The 20430-nt window shown below is 33.3% G+C and overlaps 1 protein-coding gene and 1 long non-coding RNA gene across 4 annotated transcripts; one reads left to right on the top strand and one right to left on the bottom strand.

Moving 5' to 3' along the window:
* Positions 1 to 1165: 1165 nt before the first annotated feature.
* LOC120326719 (carbohydrate sulfotransferase 10-like) lies at positions 1166 to 18749 on the bottom strand. Of its 2 annotated transcripts, XM_078112264.1 has the most exons (5): positions 18583 to 18749; positions 18361 to 18444; positions 17473 to 17767; positions 2492 to 2601; positions 1166 to 1594 (listed from the first exon to the last, which is right to left on the bottom strand). In XM_078112264.1, exons 1-5 carry the CDS (start codon positions 18594 to 18596, stop codon positions 1186 to 1188), a joined length of 912 nt encoding a protein of 303 aa, XP_077968390.1. In that variant the 5' UTR covers positions 18597 to 18749; the 3' UTR covers positions 1166 to 1185. The 2 variants fall into 2 exon arrangements, with proteins under 2 accessions (XP_077968390.1, XP_077968389.1); XM_078112263.1 differs by having other exon boundaries at positions 18361 to 18747.
* LOC144422291 (uncharacterized) lies at positions 11480 to 13758 on the top strand. Of its 2 annotated transcripts, XR_013475260.1 has the most exons (4): positions 11480 to 11551; positions 11704 to 11823; positions 12691 to 12801; positions 13308 to 13758. It is a non-coding gene; the product is annotated as an uncharacterized LOC144422291 (long non-coding RNA). The 2 variants fall into 2 exon arrangements; XR_013475259.1 differs by having other exon boundaries at positions 11492 to 11823.
* Positions 18750 to 20430: the final 1681 nt, after the last annotated feature.

The raw sequence follows: 20430 nt of genomic DNA on the forward strand, positions 1-20430 counted from the left end.
AACACCCTATGCCCTCGTATCACATCGTACGGAAGCAATCCAGAAGCTAGCTTGAACACAATAACATTTGACAACTGTTACTAAAATTAGGAAATCAAGCAGACAATAAACATAGCATAATACATATTTATTATTTAACAATTGAACTAATACCATACTTGCATCTAACTTATTCAGCATGCGTAAGAAATGATGCTTAAGAGTTGGGTAGAGTAAACCTAGTTTCGTAAAATCTTTTTGCAGTTTTATCGGTTACATATTCAAAAGTGGTTTTTTTTAGGGCCATTGAAGGTGCATGAAATCTAACCGTTTTAAACAAGAACGATAAGCCAGAATTCATAAGATTGTCGTCAAGTTAAAAAAGGGCGCTCCAGAAGTGTGTGTACCAATATTGAGGTAACTGATTTTGTCTGCCTACTTTACATCAAGTTGTGTGAAGGGACGGAAGCCTATTATTTTAGCCATTATTTTTGCAGCCCAAGAAAAATGAAACGAACAGAAAGGAATTTTGTATGGGATAGTACATAATTACATAAGTGGAATGTGTCGGTGCGTCGTGCGTACCGCCATAGCAAAATGTACCGGCTAAATTTCAATTGTGATAATTACACAAATTGGCTCTAAATTACGAATATGCTTTTCAACCACTTAATTGCGAAAATGAGCGAAGTAAGTATTAGGGTACAATCGGGGATGATGGAAGTCTTAGGGGGAAAGCACAGCGAAGTTTGAAGACGTGGCATGATGAGATATGTAAAAAAAAATTAAACGTGAATATTATTCAATGACTCTACGTGCTTTCTTGCACATTGGATAACTTTTACTTGATTATTCCCAATATATTAGTGGAAGCTCACATAAAGGCTTGTTTGGAGTGAAATGCCTCGAATACCAAAGCAGGTCAATGCAATAGTTATAACACGGGATAGCAATTAATGGAGATTCGCGAGGAAACATTTATTGACATGAATGAATCACATATGATGAAAACTGGTGATCGCTTGGTGAAATGTCATAAACCAGAAAATGATAAAAATCAATGAATAAAAACTTGATTTGACGAACTGCTCCAGGTATTGTTGTTTTGGAGTTTGTAGCAAGAGTTTGCAGCATTGACTTCAACTATTCTGGTCATCCTTCAATGAATATTTATAACACACTACTATAGAAAACTGCCATTACTTTTTATTCAAATCCTCCAGCTTCCAACGTTGTGAAATTAAAGGAATAGCCGAATGTGTCAAAATCTTCTTTGTAAACTTCATATAAACGTTTGACAATATTTGGCTGTAACTTCGACATATAGTATTTGATATTTGTTACAGGATTATTTTTAGTAGTGCTCCTTCCCGGGCCTACTCCTACTCTGAATATGGCTATGTCTTCCATCCCTAATCTTTTTTTCAGCCACAGTTCATCTTTGCCTATACTTTCAGCTTTTAAAATGTAAGTATAATCCAATTCGCAAGGTTTACAAATTGACGATATCGGCATAAAATGTCCATCTACGCTTCTTATTACTTTTGAATTATTCGCTGCATAGTTAGCAAAGTCTTCAAACGCCATCACATGGTTTTCGCCAGTTGGAAGTTTTCTTAAATAAGAAAAATGGATTTTACTGCCTAATTATTGAAATGTACATTACTAAATCTCACCTATGCGCAAGCCGTTGAGGCCTACTGATGTTTCTTAACACATTAGCTAATTGTTCACGCACTTAATAATTATGCAAAATAAAAAGGCTAAACAAAAACTAGAAATTAGGTTTTTAGTTCTTTTCTCAATTGGTATCTTTCAGGTCTCATATTTTTTACTTTTCGAAATCGAAGGGATTGAAAGATGACTATGTCGCTGCGGATGTCAATGTATTTGAGTTTAAAAAGACGTTCAGGTTTACGTTGTATGACTTAACATTGCAGAAATATTACCCCCTGAACTGTGTCTATACAGGGAGTCCTCGGGTTACGACGGTCGCGACTTACGCTGTTTCAAGGCTACGAACGCACTCCATAAAAAATATAAAAGATAATACTGTACTGTAGTATTTTTTAAGCCCTTAAACTGGATCATTGTGATCAAGAAAATCAGTGCTTTGAGCTCATTGGTTTTCGTCATTTACATCGTAACTATTACGATTATGAACGAATAATCACTAAGCTTCAGTCATATGGTACTCGGTTTCAGTGATACTGTCCGCCATTTAGGTTGTTCCAACTTACACTGAAATTCGAGGTACACCGCATCTCAAGAACGGAACAACGTGGTAAATCGAGGTCTACCTGTATTTGCACAGTTACGATATTCCCGTTAAAACGGTTGTAGTCGGCGGCGGCTCGATTATGAAATATGTAATATTTAATCCATTATTTACACGTTGTAAAATTTTCGTCTCTTTCAATTAGTCCCTTATTCAGGGTCATATTTATCCCTAATATGACTCCGATGTGACAAAGGCAGTGTTTATGTCTTCTGCTTACCTATTTATACTCACTTATAACTTTTCAATCCATGAAATCCTCGATAGAGCGTTTTCCAATAATCAATCGTAACGTGAAATTTTTGATTCCAGCCTGATATAAATCTTGCAAATGGATGGCGAGTCTGTTAAATATATATAGCATTGTAAGTGTATTTCGAAAAAGAGTCATAAATATCAACACTCACTTGACAGGTTCTTTAAAGATGGGTTATCACGGAATTTTTCGATGAATTTGATTCCATGTTTTTTTTTTTCAGAATTTTTGACGCTTACTATTTACATAAAGTCGTCTTAGTTTTCTACTTGAGAATTTATGAGAACCACTTCAACGAAAATCGACTGCAGTTTGAAAACTACCTTTGATGACTAATTTCAGATTTTTTTTTCATCGCACATTCGCGAGTAAGGTGTTTCTCTGTTTCTAGCATTTAATTCTAGTTCCCCATCGCGCAGTTTCAAAAAGATTGAAGCAAAAATGTAATGTTAAACAGTTAAATGCTAATGCATTGAGAGCCCTGACTGTAGGACAATGAAGCAATGACGTTTTATGCACTGAACATAACGGTACTGACAGTCTGGTAGTATTCTTTGACAGTTTGACGAATTGATTTTAGAGTCAGCTTTTACCACTTTGTTTCGTTTCTTGTTTAATTTCGTTTTCTTTGTTTGATACAATATTTAGTCAAAGTATGATGCTATCAAGTCACACTGTATATAAACCAACTTTAGACTAGCATACTTCATGCATTTCATGTTTTCATCAGCCAAAGAATCATTTGTCGTTAAATATTTGAATACTGGAGTGTCTTAAATATAATGTGAAGATCTTGCAGCCCTGAATGTTAGTAACACATGTTAGGAGTTGTAACTTGAGCTGGGCTGTAAAAATTGGTAAATTTACCGATACCAGGTATACGTGGAATCCCAGTAATGGTTTAGTGTCTTGATGAAGCAGTATTCCAAATTTTTATTCATTCCACATTATTATGCAACAAGACAATGTTACATGCTGAGCATAACTAATCTATCTTGTGATATTATCCTATGTATGCCATTTATTCCATCAATATACCGTGTATGCTAGATGTTTTCCAGTTGACACTGCTATTAACAACACAGTCCAGCTGTCTCAAACCGGTACACATTGAACTGATCAGTTGTTGCATAACGGAGTATGATTGGAAAGAAGATAACATTCCCGGTACAATCCTGCATACTTTCCATGATAAGGGGAATTGGGTCCCTCATGAAAATAAAGTTGACCCTTGCATATTAGTGGATGCTCACACAAAGGCTTGTATGGGGTGAAATCCCTTGAATAACAAAGCACACATTTTAAGGTCAATGTAATATTTATAACACGGGATAGCAATTAATGGAGATTCGCGAGAAAACATTTATTGACATGAATGAATATCCCATATGATGAAAACTTGTCGCCTGGGGAAATGTCATAAACCAGAAAATGTTAAAAATCAATGAATAAAAACTCGATTTGACGAACTGCTTCAGGTATTGTTGTTTTGGAGGTTGGAGCATGAGTTTGCAGCGTGGACTTCAACATAACCTTCAGGCTGGAAGGTCGTTTCAAATTAGAGGTTTTCTTTGAGTTCTATGGAGACATCACAACGGGTTAGTTAAGCAAGTTTGATCTATAGTTTTCTTCTGGTTTCATGCTTAGGGAATTTATATAAGGACATATAACATATGGTCTGGTCACGAAATCAGAAAAGCCTACAAACCCCATATAAAGTATGAAATCTAGAATTTGGGAGGAAAAATAGCCTAGTATGCGTTATTTCACTTGAAAATATGTTACAACGATAGGTCCTGCACAGAGATCGTGTATATATTTTTAACCCCCATTTATTAGGTTCTCTGACATCTCTGTCATTTCTAATATTGCAACGAACGATATTATTCAAAAATATTGGTATGTATTTAAACCACTGCAGAGTTTGTCAAATGCAACGCCCAGTAGAACTATCATACGGTTTTAAATAAGAACATGGAACGCTATATTTGCATTTAACCTATTGTAAAATTATGCCGACTAGTTCTCGGTACTAAGTCATCATCGGACTACCAAATATTATCGGTGGATTTCTGCAGGGTTGACTTTGAAAAATTCGAAGCCCACCTCATGTAGGAGGTAAAAGCAAAAAAAAACTTTAAGTATTATATAGAAGCAAATTTGCCCCAAAATTCCGTGATAACCCACGTTTAAGATTTGATACTCCTTAGCAATATTCTCAATTTGTATTTGGAATTCACTATAAGTTGTTTACCAGTCAAACAAGGTATAATATATCAAATATTTTGTCTGTCAGGCCACCATTATATCATACCTTCATAAATGTTTTTTATTAAGATTTATATTAAATCAACAAAGCATGCGCAGTTTACTAAACAAATATAAGTGACCGAAATCACGAATCTGTCGTCGTAAATAATATCGTTTTTTGATGTTCATTTTTTTCTTATTGTACAAATCAACTTTTATACAATCAAGTATTTAATTGATGACCATTAGGCTACGTTAAATAGCAAATTATATTTGTATTCTGTACTGTAAGAACCGATTAGTGACCTATTAAGTTAGCTTCTGAATGTTTAAAGTTTATCGACACAAACTATCGAAATCAATATTATACGCTAAAAATAGGCATTGAAAAATGGGTGCTCCTGAAGTATGCGCTCCAAGATATCGCATAACCTGAACCCTAACCTGGTACACAACCTGAGTAAAGGTTGTTCGCCATATTGGTGCGCATAATTCAGAAGGTTCAAAAATTGTCTATGCATTTAATGCGTAGTATGACTGAATTTTGAAGAATTTGGAATTTCAGATCATTTCTAGCATTATATCAACAAATCAACCTCCTAACAATCCCGCTATTATTTGATTGTTCAAGTTATGAGAATTTTTGTTGTGTATCATGTTTGATTGTTCACTAACATCTGGATGCTGTAGAAACAATAAATTAGCTTATGTTATTTACACAGAACAGTAGTAGTATATGTCGTATTCGATACCCAAATAATGTTGCACATGTTGAGCAAATGTTGATCAATGATGCAAATGTTGAGCAATACCCAAATAATGTTGCACATGTTGAGCAAATGTTGATCAATGATGCAAATGTTGAGCAATGGTGGTACGTAGGAAGTTGTTATGTAATATTGTTTCCGGTATCAGGGGATAGCGTTTGGTAATTTTCGAAAACCATATCGGCGTATGTTCAAATAATTGAAAAACGATATGGTTTAGCGAGAAATAAAATGCAACAGGCTGCGCATCGGTTTAAAAAAAAATTACAATATAAAACAGCTGATAAAAAAAGGTCGTGTTTTTCGGTCTAGTCTTTTGATTTGTATTTTTACAGTTGTTTTTATTTTTCATTACTCTTTTATTTTATTTTCGGTTTATTTTTGATTTTGAAAATTTTATTTTATTTTTTTTAAATTTTTTTTTTTTCGATAGTTCAACATATCATTTATTACAGAGATTTTATTTCACAGACTTTACTGTTGTTTTTGATAATTTGCGAATGCAATCAGCATTTCGAGTACATGTACCCACACTACTTGCATTTTAAAATTTGGATTTCATCAATATTACGTAAGTCAGTACGTATATGTGAGTATTATACGTCAGCGAAACATGACTGTATTCCTCATATCAATGCTCGCAAGTAGATTGTTCTTTCTCGTATTAGAAGTGAATAAGACATGATTTATTTGATTAGCTTTTATCATTGACAGCTTTCGTTTATGTTCTTTAGCTTCCCAAATAGGCAACCCTAGTGATTTCCCTACATTCCCCAGATGTGATGCCAGACTTCAATACCTAACTTCGGTAAAATTGTCTTTGAATATTCAGAAAATGGCATATTTATCAGTGTAGAGTAGATGGTCTGTCATATACATAACACATTTTTATAAGTTGCAAATAGTTTCATCGCTATTGGCAAAATATTTACCACCCTCTAAATTTTGAAACACAACCCCCCAATAATTAAAATATAGATATATATCGGCTGCGATCTATATCAGCTTCTCCTATCAAATCCTTCACCCAAATATATCTAAATCAATTTTGGAATACTTATATTTTGACTAACACTAGATATGAAACAAGCTTGCCTGGTGGAATGCCTTAAAATTCATCTCACTAATTTCTAGTATACGCCTGACAAAAAGTACGAGTTTAAAAATAAATATTTTTATAAATCTTTATAAGGTATTGAAATAATAACTATATATCTGTTGTTATGACTCACGCAGTGTAGGTAGCCATTACTTTCAATTATTTCATTTCCTACTAAGCTGAAATGTGGGTGGAGTTTTTTCGTTCCACGCTCCACGTACTGCTTTAACTATAAACAAGAACAATCCTTTCGAAACTTCAATGGTCATCTTAGAATTTAGATGGTGTTTCAAATTTTTATTGTTTGTTGTTGACATCAGCAAAACGTCAGTAAACATTTATATAGCGAATCTGAACAATCACTACATTTCTATTGACAGTGGGGGAAAATGTACATTTTGAGTTGAACCTATGTGGCCTATTTTCGAGTAAATAAATCTATGCATTGGTATCAAAAATCTGCGCATTGAAATAGGGGGAGAATGTACATTTTGAGTTGAACCTATGTGGCCTATTTTCGAGTAAATAAATCTATGCATTGGTATCAAAAATCTGCGCATTGGAATATTATTTTTCGCATAACATATTCTGTATATCAAAGTCTCAAGCATTCGGAATGTTCAATAGGAGGCCGAGATTGGAGAATCAACCTATAAGATCCAATATTTTCATTCTGAGTTCAGATTTATAGTAAGATGTAAGGAGTTTTCTAGAAGCCATTCTTTTATTTTTAGGAATTCCTTCGATGCTCTCAACCCAATTTGCGCTTTGCAACACGCTTTCATATAACATTCGTACAATTCTTTTAGAATTCGGTTGTAATTTTTGCTGAGATTGCGATAGTATTTTAAAGGTTATATTCATAGATATATGTAAATATTGCTATATAAGTTTAATATGAAAGCAAGCTTACATAGATATATGTAAATATTGCTATATAAGTTTAATATGAAACACTTCCAACAAGCAGTGACTCAATAGCACGAGTTGTTTTCTACGAAAAGGAGCTCTATGTATTAGCATATTTCTGTATAGAAAGGCCGAGTTGTCTGCATGATGATTTGGATGTATACCAAAATACTGCGTATTTTATGCAAACGATTCGACTTTCAAGCAAGCTCTGATATTCAGGCTTGTCCATGGGACACATTTTTCTGTCCCATTCCCATCCCATAGAAATTATGCCTGTCCCATCCCATCAGCGAAGTACATACAACAAATTTATAGATTTTATCAATGATTACACTGACAATAAAAAACTGGTAAATTTTGACTTTTCCTTATAACTATCAGCAAATATATACCTTAGTTTTTACACCTACTTCATTTTCTAGTCAAGCGAAAAATTACAGTTCATTACTATAAAAGAAATAAATTAGTTTTTAAAGCTTTTGAAGAAAAAAAAAATACATTTTCAAAATTCATAAAACATTATTGATCAAAAATTAAACAAAGAACCTAATAACACTACAAAACTTCCACGCCCGAAGGACTAAGTTGTATATACTTATCGCTTTGTGTAAAAACTTTCACTTGAATCGTTTTTTATTTTAATTTTTGAATTTTCACTTCATTGGACGCGAAATGGACGTGTCCTTTGTCCTGTCTGATATCCATTTTGTTATTATGCTATTGTTGTAGTTCGAATTCTTCTTTTTGTTGTGAAAAAATAAATCGCGTTTCTCATTACCTACAAGACCAATTGCTTTTGCTTTGATTAGTTTCAAAGACTTGTGTGGTCTTTATGGACTTATTCATTCCAAAATTTTTAACTCTTAACTATATGCAAATATATATTTGACTTCATCTTGCAGTCAAGCGAAAAATTACAGCTTATAATTAGAGAAAAATAAAATAGTTTTCAAAGTTTTTAATAAACAAAACACATTTCTCTCATTTTTAACATCCATAAAACAGTATTCATCAAAAAATAAATGAAGAATCTAATTATATTGCAAAACTTCCACGCCAGAAGGACCAAATAGTATATACCTATGAGAAATGCTTTGCGTCAGCATCTTTGTTTTGAATAGTTTTTTATTTCAATTTTGGAACTTCATTTTATTGGACACGAAATGTACCTATAATTGCTTTCTTTTTCATGTTATTGTTACGTTATTGTTGGTGTAATTTCACTTTTTGTCGCTTCTCTCTATCTATGGAACCAATTGCTTTGAATTTTGCAGTGGTTAAAGATTGTTGTACTCTAATTAATTTAAAAAACTTTTGTGGGCTCTATGAAATTTATTTTTCATTCCAAAATTAAAAAAAAATGCGTCAGTCTGCCGATACTGTACGATTATGATGCTATTTCATTTTAGCTTTCGTGTCCATATATTGGAGCATTGATTTTTTGTTTTAATAAGAGCAAGCAAGGTCATGCGCACCAACTCAGGAGTAAAGGAGACTGACCTCGATACATTGTACGAGTTAAAAATAAAATCTCCGGCAAATGTTGTTCATATGTCATAAAAAATAAAAAAAACTTGAGCACATTGATTATTCGACAAAATCGAATTTAATGAACAACCCCAGCAAAATCAGAACCAATATATCATTGAAAATTTTCTGTCAGGGTTTTTTGACGTTGGCAAGATATAGAGATTTGAATTATACGTTTTTTTTTACTAAAATCGCGGCATTGGGCCTTTCAGCAAATCTTACGATGAAAATTTTGGACTTGCAGAATATTACGGAATCTGCAACGTAGAGTGTTCTATTCACTGTAAACATCACAAAGATAGAAACTATACTCATCAAATAAACTGTCGCAAGTTCAATTATTATTCGTTTTCATACGTTTTCTGTGTGCGTAACTAATCAGTAGAGTAAATCCACATCTTGCAATCAAACTTGATTCTAAAAATATAAAAAATATGATTTGTCTCAGTATTATGCCGTAGATGCAAATGTATTTGGTGTACTTGCTTCTGAATCTACTTATTTTGAAGATTGCACTCAATATAGCATTCCACTTTTTAGATGTATATATTCGCTTTTAACAAACTTTGAAGTCAAAGAGATTACAAAAAATTAGTCTTAAGTGACCACTAACTGTATGCAAAAAAAAATATTTAATTTTTTAAAGGCACAAGTTGATATGGTATCACAAGAAGACTTGAATATTTTTTCGTCTGGAACGATTATGAAAAACGCAAAATGATAAATCGCTGATAAGAAGCCACTTCGGATTGAGAGTGCGCTACCGGTAAAGTTTTCTCGGATAGCATACGGTAGAACGAAAACTTTTGACTTACCCTTACTGGTATTTTTACGCAGGAACGTAGCAAAGTTGAAAATGTATAATATTAAGCTGTGATTAAAGAGCATTGTTATTGCACATATACTAAAACAAAAACACTCACTTGATCCTGTTGATTGCACCTCGGACGTAATTTTGGTAATGCGTACCTAATTCTGTACTTGAATGCACTGGAAAATGGAACCGTTTCAGACCAATGTACAGTTGTACTTCGCTGATTGAAATTATTGAGATGATTTTAATAATATATCTGTCCTAAGGCTACCATAATAACAGAAACAAGAGAGCAATTCCCAAATATATGTACACGTTAACCAGAGCGAAGCAATGCTCACCTTTGACGCTACCGGTACCCTCCAACAATTTCCGAGTTACTCGTGGCAAGAATTTACAGTATCTAACTGGACAGCCAGAGTTCCCATGTATAAAATAATACAGCGAAATTTTGGACGAAATATCAGATTCCATACGAAATTTAGACATAAAGAAAAGTAATAGCCTTCTGGCAAAAAATCAATCTTTAACCACTGAAAATTTTAAAGCCATTGTCCAAGTATTCGAAGAGAGAAGCTATTTTTAATGATAATGATGACGAATAACAAGAACAACAACAACATAATATCGAAACAATCGCAATGTCCATTAGCGTGTCCAAAAACAAAGACATTGTAAGAAAGGTAAGGTTTGTTTTTTCGTCCGGGTGTCAACGGATCGTGAAAGTACTACATCGAGTTACTCGTGGCGTCAAATTTAATACCCATTCGAAAACCAATGTTCTTTTCCTTAGCTACTGGACTAAACGCTTTCGAAATATCAGATGTTGAATATAGTGTCATCCTCTAAAAAAATTTACTTTCCTTTTTACATAAATCATCAGGACTTCCCGTGCTCATTGTAACACCACATATTGTTTTAAGTTGAACTACGGCGTGGTTTTTCCGATGAGCCAATTTTCCGAGCAAGTATTGAAAATAGAACAATATAACAGAGTTGAATGATGATTTAGCAAAACTTTCCACAGGTTTATTCATGTTCAATAGGCTACTGAGATGACAACGTTCATTTAGTTACAATAGCTTACTTTCATTGCATATTGCATTAAATGTTTCGTTTTATCATCTGAAAGAGAGACCGCTTTCTTTGCGCCAGGCATCGTTATAAATATCAACTTTTTTACGGTATTCAAAACTTCGTGAAGAGCCTGAGGACCAAAAATAAAATGGCAAGTTGTTATTAAAATTACCTTGACAACGAACGTTCATTATGATTATTATAATATAAAATTAATGATATCGTGGTAAGGACATTCTCTAAAGTCTAAACTATACATTGTCAGTAATCATAATTACATACCAATCAGTTCTTATTGGTGACAGCACATTTGAACCCACCGACATTTGCATCCCGGACATTTGCACCCCGGACATTTGCACCCACCGACATTTGCATCCCGGACATTTGAACCTCTATACTATTTCACCTATGGAATTTTTTTTGTTTACGGATATTTGAACCCATACTAACCCTAACCCATGGGATATACACATGAGTTCAAATGTCCGGGATGCAAATGTCGGTGGGTGCAAATGTCCGGGGTGCAAATGTCCGGGATGCAAATGTCGGTGGGTTCAAATGTGCTGTCACCAATAAGAACTGATTGGTATGTAATTATGATTACTGACAATGTATAGTTTAGACTTTAGAGAATGTCCTTACCACGATATCATTAATTTTATATTATAATAATCATAATGAACGTTCGTTGTCAAGGTAATTTTAATAACAACTTGCCATTTTATTTTTGGTCCTCAGGCTCTTCACGAAGTTTTGAATACCGTAAAAAAGTTGATATTTATAACGATGCCTGGCGCAAAGAAAGCGGTCTCTCTTTCAGATGATAAAACGAAACATTTAATGCAATATGCAATGAAAGTAAGCTATTGTAACTAAATGAACGTTGTCATCTCAGTAGCCTATTGAACATGAATAAACCTGTGGAAAGTTTTGCTAAATCATCGTTCAACTCTGTTATATTGTTCTATTTTCAATACTTGCTCGGAAAATTGGCTCATCGGAAAAACCACGCCGTAGTTCAACTTAAAACAATATGTGGTGTTACAATGAGCACGGGAAGTCCTGATGATTTATGTAAAAAGGAAAGTAAATTTTTTTAGAGGATGACACTATATTCAACATCTGATATTTCGAAAGCGTTTAGTCCAGTAGCTAAGGAAAAGAACATTGGTTTTCGAATGGGTATTAAATTTGACGCCACGAGTAACTCGATGTAGTACTTTCACGATCCGTTGACACCCGGACGAAAAAACAAACCTTACCTTTCTTACAATGTCTTTGTTTTTGGACACGCTAATGGACATTGCGATTGTTTCGATATTATGTTGTTGTTGTTCTTGTTATTCGTCATCATTATCATTAAAAATAGCTTCTCTCTTCGAATACTTGGACAATGGCTTTAAAATTTTCAGTGGTTAAAGATTGATTTTTTGCCAGAAGGCTATTACTTTTCTTTATGTCTAAATTTCGTATGGAATCTGATATTTCGTCCAAAATTTCGCTGTATTATTTTATACAGGGGAACTCTGGCTGTCCAGTTAGATACTGTAAATTCTTGCCACGAGTAACTCGGAAATTGTTGGAGGGTACCGGTAGCGTCAAAGCTGAGCATTGCTTCGCTCTGGTTAACGTGTACATATATTTGGGAATTGCTCTCTTGTTTCTGTTATTATGGTAGCCTTAGGACAGATATATTATTAAAATCATCTCAATAATTTCAATCAGCGAAGTACAACTGTACATTGGTCTGAAACGGTTCCATTTTCCAGTGCATTCAAGTACAGAATTAGGTACGCATTACCAAAATTACGTCCGAGGTGCAATCAACAGGATCAAGTGAGTGTTTTTGTTTTAGTATATGTGCAATAACAATGCTCTTTAATCACAGCTTAATATTACACATTTTCAACTTTGCTACGTTCCTGCGTAAAAATACCAGTAAGGGTAAGTCAAAAGTTTTCGTTCTACCGTATCCTATCCGAGAAAACTTTACCGGTAGCGCACTCTCAATCCGAAGTGGCTTCTTATCAGCGATTTATCATTTTGCGTTTTTCATAATCGTTCCAGACGAAAAAATATTCAAGTCTTCTTGTGATACCATATCAACTTGTGCCTTTAAAAAATTAAATATTTTTTTTTGCATACAGTTAGTGGTCACCTAAGACTAATTTTTTGTAATCTCTTTGACTTCAAAGTTTGTTAAAAGCGAATATATACATCTAAAAAGTGGAATGCTATATTGAGTGCAATCTTCAAAATAAGTAGATTCAGAAGCAAGTACACCAAATACATTTGCATCTACGGCATAATACTGAGACAAATCATATTTTTTATATTTTTAGAATCAAGTTTGATTGCAAGATGTGGATTTACTCTACTGATTAGTTACGCACACAGAAAACGTATGAAAACGAATAATAATTGAACTTGCGACAGTTTATTTGATGAGTATAGTTTCTATCTTTGTGATGTTTACAGTGAATAGAACACTCTACGTTGCAGATTCCGTAATATTCTGCAAGTCCAAAATTTTCATCGTAAGATTTGCTGAAAGGCCCAATGCCGCGATTTTAGTAAAAAAAAACGTATAATTCAAATCTCTATATCTTGCCAACGTCAAAAAACCCTGACAGAAAATTTTCAATGATATATTGGTTCTGATTTTGCTGGGGTTGTTCATTAAATTCGATTTTGTCGAATAATCAATGTGCTCAAGTTTTTTTTATTTTTTATGACATATGAACAACATTTGCCGGAGATTTTATTTTTAACTCGTACAATGTATCGAGGTCAGTCTCCTTTACTCCTGAGTTGGTGCGCATGACCTTGCTTGCTCTTATTAAAACAAAAAATCAATGCTCCAATATATGGACACGAAAGCTAAAATGAAATAGCATCATAATCGTACAGTATCGGCAGACTGACGCATTTTTTTTTAATTTTGGAATGAAAAATAAATTTCATAGAGCCCACAAAAGTTTTTTAAATTAATTAGAGTACAACAATCTTTAACCACTGCAAAATTCAAAGCAATTGGTTCCATAGATAGAGAGAAGCGACAAAAAGTGAAATTACACCAACAATAACGTAACAATAACATGAAAAAGAAAGCAATTATAGGTACATTTCGTGTCCAATAAAATGAAGTTCCAAAATTGAAATAAAAAACTATTCAAAACAAAGATGCTGACGCAAAGCATTTCTCATAGGTATATACTATTTGGTCCTTCTGGCGTGGAAGTTTTGCAATATAATTAGATTCTTCATTTATTTTTTGATGAATACTGTTTTATGGATGTTAAAAATGAGAGAAATGTGTTTTGTTTATTAAAAACTTTGAAAACTATTTTATTTTTCTCTAATTATAAGCTGTAATTTTTCGCTTGACTGCAAGATGAAGTCAAATATATATTTGCATATAGTTAAGAGTTAAAAATTTTGGAATGAATAAGTCTATAAAGACCACACAAGTCTTTGAAACTAATCAAAGCAAAAGCAATTGGTCTTGTAGGTAATGAGAAACGCGATTTATTTTTTCACAACAAAAAGAAGAATTCGAACTACAACAATAGCATAATAACAAAATGGATATCAGACATGACAAAGGACACGTCCATTTCGCGTCCAATGAAGTGAAAATTCAAAAATTAAAATAAAAAACGATTCAAGTGAAAGTTTTTACACAAAGCGATAAGTATATACAACTTAGTCCTTCGGGCGTGGAAGTTTTGTAGTGTTATTAGGTTCTTTGTTTAATTTTTGATCAATAATGTTTTATGAATTTTGAAAATGTATTTTTTTTTTTCTTCAAAAGCTTTAAAAACTAATTTATTTCTTTTATAGTAATGAACTGTAATTTTTCGCTTGACTAGAAAATGAAGTAGGTGTAAAAACTAAGGTATATATTTGCTGATAGTTATAAGGAAAAGTCAAAATTTACCAGTTTTTTATTGTCAGTGTAATCATTGATAAAATCTATAAATTTGTTGTATGTACTTCGCTGATGGGATGGGACAGGCATAATTTCTATGGGATGGGAATGGGACAGAAAAATGTGTCCCATGGACAAGCCTGAATATCAGAGCTTGCTTGAAAGTCGAATCGTTTGCATAAAATACGCAGTATTTTGGTATACATCCAAATCATCATGCAGACAACTCGGCCTTTCTATACAGAAATATGCTAATACATAGAGCTCCTTTTCGTAGAAAACAACTCGTGCTATTGAGTCACTGCTTGTTGGAAGTGTTTCATATTAAACTTATATAGCAATATTTACATATATCTATGTAAGCTTGCTTTCATATTAAACTTATATAGCAATATTTACATATATCTATGAATATAACCTTTAAAATACTATCGCAATCTCAGCAAAAATTACAACCGAATTCTAAAAGAATTGTACGAATGTTATATGAAAGCGTGTTGCAAAGCGCAAATTGGGTTGAGAGCATCGAAGGAATTCCTAAAAATAAAAGAATGGCTTCTAGAAAACTCCTTACATCTTACTATAAATCTGAACTCAGAATGAAAATATTGGATCTTATAGGTTGATTCTCCAATCTCGGCCTCCTATTGAACATTCCGAATGCTTGAGACTTTGATATACAGAATATGTTATGCGAAAAATAATATTCCAATGCGCAGATTTTTGATACCAATGCATAGATTTATTTACTCGAAAATAGGCCACATAGGTTCAACTCAAAATGTACATTCTCCCCCTATTTCAATGCGCAGATTTTTGATACCAATGCATAGATTTATTTACTCGAAAATAGGCCACATAGGTTCAACTCAAAATGTACATTTTCCCCCACTGTCAATAGAAATGTAGTGATTGTTCAGATTCGCTATATAAATGTTTACTGACGTTTTGCTGATGTCAACAACAAACAATAAAAATTTGAAACACCATCTAAATTCTAAGATGACCATTGAAGTTTCGAAAGGATTGTTCTTGTTTATAGTTAAAGCAGTACGTGGAGCGTGGAACGAAAAAACTCCACCCACATTTCAGCTTAGTAGGAAATGAAATAATTGAAAGTAATGGCTACCTACACTGCGTGAGTCATAACAACAGATATATAGTTATTATTTCAATACCTTATAAAGATTTATAAAAATATTTATTTTTAAACTCGTACTTTTTGTCAGGCGTATACTAGAAATTAGTGAGATGAATTTTAAGGCATTCCACCAGGCAAGCTTGTTTCATATCTAGTGTTAGTCAAAATATAAGTATTCCAAAATTGATTTAGATATATTTGGGTGAAGGATTTGATAGGAGAAGCTGATATAGATCGCAGCCGATATATATCTATATTTTAATTATTGGGGGGTTGTGTTTCAAAATTTAGAGGGTGGTAAATATTTTGCCAATAGCGATGAAACTATTTGCAACTTATAAAAATGTGTTATGTATATGACAGACCATCTACTCTACACTGATAAATATGCCATTTTCTGAATATTCAAAGACAATTTTACCGAAGTTAGGTATTGAAGTCTGGCATCACATCTGGGGAATGTAGGGAAATCACTAGGGTTGCCTATTTGGGAAGCTAAAGAACATAAACGAAAGCTGTCAATGATAAAAGCTAATCAAATAAATCATGTCTTATTCACTTCTAATACGAGAAAGAACAATCTACTTGCGAGCATTGATATGAGGAATACAGTCATGTTTCGCTGACGTATAATACTCACATATACGTACTGACTTACGTAATATTGATGAAATCCAAATTTTAAAATGCAAGTAGTGTGGGTACATGTACTCGAAATGCTGATTGCATTCGCAAATTATCAAAAACAACAGTAAAGTCTGTGAAATAAAATCTCTGTAATAAATGATATGTTGAACTATCGAAAAAAAAAAAATTTAAAAAAAATAAAATAAAATTTTCAAAATCAAAAATAAACCGAAAATAAAATAAAAGAGTAATGAAAAATAAAAACAACTGTAAAAATACAAATCAAAAGACTAGACCGAAAAACACGACCTTTTTTTATCAGCCGTTTTATATTGTAATTTTTTTTTAAACCGATGCGCAGCCTGTTGCATTTTATTTCTCGCTAAACCATATCGTTTTTCAATTATTTGAACATACGCCGATATGGTTTTCGAAAATTACCAAACGCTATCCCCTGATACCGGAAACAATATTACATAACAACTTCCTACGTACCACCATTGCTCAACATTTGCATCATTGATCAACATTTGCTCAACATGTGCAACATTATTTGGGTATTGCTCAACATTTGCATCATTGATCAACATTTGCTCAACATGTGCAACATTATTTGGGTATCGAATACGACATATACTACTACTCAGAACCAAATGTAAAATATCAATTACCTCATTACCATATTTTTGGTGGATGCCTAATTAATTATTCTAACGTGTCGCAATGATTTGTACATAATGTAATATCTAATTTATCATTTATCTCCAATTCAAGTTAGCACAACAATTTAGTGTCAAGGACAGCTTACCAATATTAATCTGAAACTAGATCTAGGTGGAGGTTCCCGATTAAAATCATCATCGCCTGGAACGGAAGTGATAAGTTTTATTCCGTCTTCAACAGATATGTGGAATGATCTACCTTGATTGCCTTGCCAATCTAGATGCGTAAAATATGTCGAATCCATGCTCAAGTTTGCTCTCTTCCTTCGCATAGCCCAAAATGTGTGATGCCAGGATGAACTCCCAGATTTGAAGGGTGCGCACATAATATATCTTCTAGGTATATCCAGCAAATAAAATAAATTACTCTTCAAGGTTTTTCTGAAAGAAAAGTGTAATATATCTTTGAGCAATTTTGGTTTTACCAATGCAAACCTCTTATGTCAAGAAATTGGTGAGGTATTTTGCTCATCCTCGCCTGCTTTTGTTTCATTTTTCTAGTTCGTAATTCGTATTTCAACCTTATACTTATTTTAATGTTTATAATTTATTTCATTACCTGCTATTTGGAACAATTCTTTTTGGTTGTGCAACTTTACAATATACCGATATTTGGCATTACAATCCTTGTGTGCGTATTTGACCTTCGAAGGAGTCAGTTGGGATTTACTCCAATTAATAGTACTTGAGAAGAACGCGCAGTATAGGGATAGGCCCACTTTTCCTATCATACCATCAAATTATCAAGACTTATGCTTAATTTTCGTATTAATATTTTAGTAAGTTTAGTTTGATCAATACATTATTTAAAAGTTAAACGATTTTCTGATAGATTTCATATTTTATAAATTTATCCATCAGTCGAAATTTGCTGTTTCGTCACATTTATAACATTGTATACGACCGACTGCCAGTTTTCATTGTAACTTTATCAGAATAGAAAAAATTCATAAATTAAAAAATGATGTACTCACTGGTATTTGGCGGTTTTGCAAACATTTCTTTTGTGCTTTAATCTTTCTTGAAACCTCCCAGCTGCCAACCAATTCAACTCCCCGCTATTAGTATTAACATCGAACGTTAGGGGTCTGGCATCGGAATCCTTTTTAACGTAGATATATCGGTGCATTTGTGGGAATGAATAAATAAACATCCCAATTACCAGCAAATTTACACCGGAAAAAATAAAACATAACCTTTTGATATCCATTTCTTCTTTTGCTAGGTGCAATCAACTAACGTATCCAGTCATACATTTTCTGTGGTGAAACGACGCAAATAATGTCTGGTCGTTTATTAACAATCAACTAACGTATCCAGTCATACATTTTCTGTGGTGAAACGACGCAAATAATGTCTGGTCGTTTATTAACAAAATATTTAGAAAGAGCTTAGAAAATATGGCACTCCTTATGTTTATAATTGTTCACGATGCGCAAAACTAAACAATATTACCCACTTACTGATAAAGTACCATAGATAGAGACTAAACTGTATATAAACGTTTTATTCATGACCCGCCAAGGCACGAATAAAATAAAATGCTAACATATCAGTGATAAAAATTGATAAAACCGCTCTTAAATAAATCTAACAGTAACTAACTATTATAATGAACCGCTCTGACATCGTGTATGACATAACAATGCAATTGATCTGTTCATTTCTTGCAACGTCTTATCTCTTTCGGAGATGAAGGGTTTTGTTTTTTATCAATTCTAAAAAAAAAATTTGAGTTGGGTTGCGCGAGACTAACTTCCTATCTTTTCTCTATGCCTTTATGCTAGTGGATCCGTATGCGTATACTGCAAGGATACTGTAGCTGGAATAAACATGACTATTCTATTCAATTAAAGAGTCCAGCTGCACACTAACACAAATGTATTTCTGTCACGTTTCGTCCGACCAGAGTCAGACTTCCTCAGACAAGCAGTTTACAACAACAACAATGTACTACTACGCCAAACGCTGCATTCTGGCAACCCCACACGCAGCCGGAATTATAATTTCAAAAATGTAAGGAAAATTTTTTGTTTTGACGTTTACCACTATTGCCACTGTACATTTATCGCCACTTTATATATCTTCACCAAAGTCATGAGATTTTACCCGGAATGTTTAGCCGAGATATCAGAGAGACGTTTTGAGTAAAAAAAATCATGAAAATTAGCTCACGAGCCTACTACGAAAGCTATTCGATCAAGTGCAGCCCTTCGGCAAAACGAGTGGGTTGCGATAATGAAGAATATGCTTATATCGGCGGTAATCTAATGATATGAACGATGAGACACCCTAGCCTAGCCTATGTTAATTGTAAGAGTCCTCTGATGCAAAGACGCCACAACTAATCTGTTATGACGCCATAATATGAATTTCTAGGTCATGTATTGACATTTTTTTTCATAAAATGAAGTCATTGTTACGGTTAAATTTGAGTTGGGTTGCGCGAGACTAACTTCTTATTTTTTCTCTATGCCTTTATGCTATAGTGGATCCGTATGCGTATACTGCAAGGATACTGTAGCTGGAATAAACATGACTATTCTATTCAATTAAAGTCCAGCTGCACACTAACACAAATGTATTTCTGTAACGTTTCGTCCGACCAGGGTCAGACTTCCTCAGACAAGCAGTTTACAACAATGGACAGAAATTAATTTGGTAAATGAATTTGAAATATCAAATCAAGTATGACGTAACAATGCATAAACATTTAATTTGCATTTAGCCGTAGAAGTAATGATGGGAAAATTAGAACCACAAATATCAGTGTCGCTCATTTCAGATGTAATTAAAAAAAAAAAGTTTTATTATTGCATTTACGAATATGATGGGTAACTAAATGCAATTAAAATGATGGGCACTTAGAGAACCACGAGGAAGTAAACCAACATTAAAACATAAATCAAGGCTTAGTTTGGTGAGAACCAATTTCAAAATTAAAAAAGGTTAAAAGTTATTGCTGAATGTTGATCTTAAACAGCGTTAAAATATAATAATAATTCATAATGATAAATGAATGAATTAATAATCTAGCATATTTC

The sequence above is a fragment of the Styela clava genome, chromosome 4 (assembly GCF_964204865.1).
Source record: "Styela clava chromosome 4, kaStyClav1.hap1.2, whole genome shotgun sequence".
Classification (NCBI taxonomy): Eukaryota; Metazoa; Chordata; class Ascidiacea; order Stolidobranchia; family Styelidae; genus Styela; species Styela clava.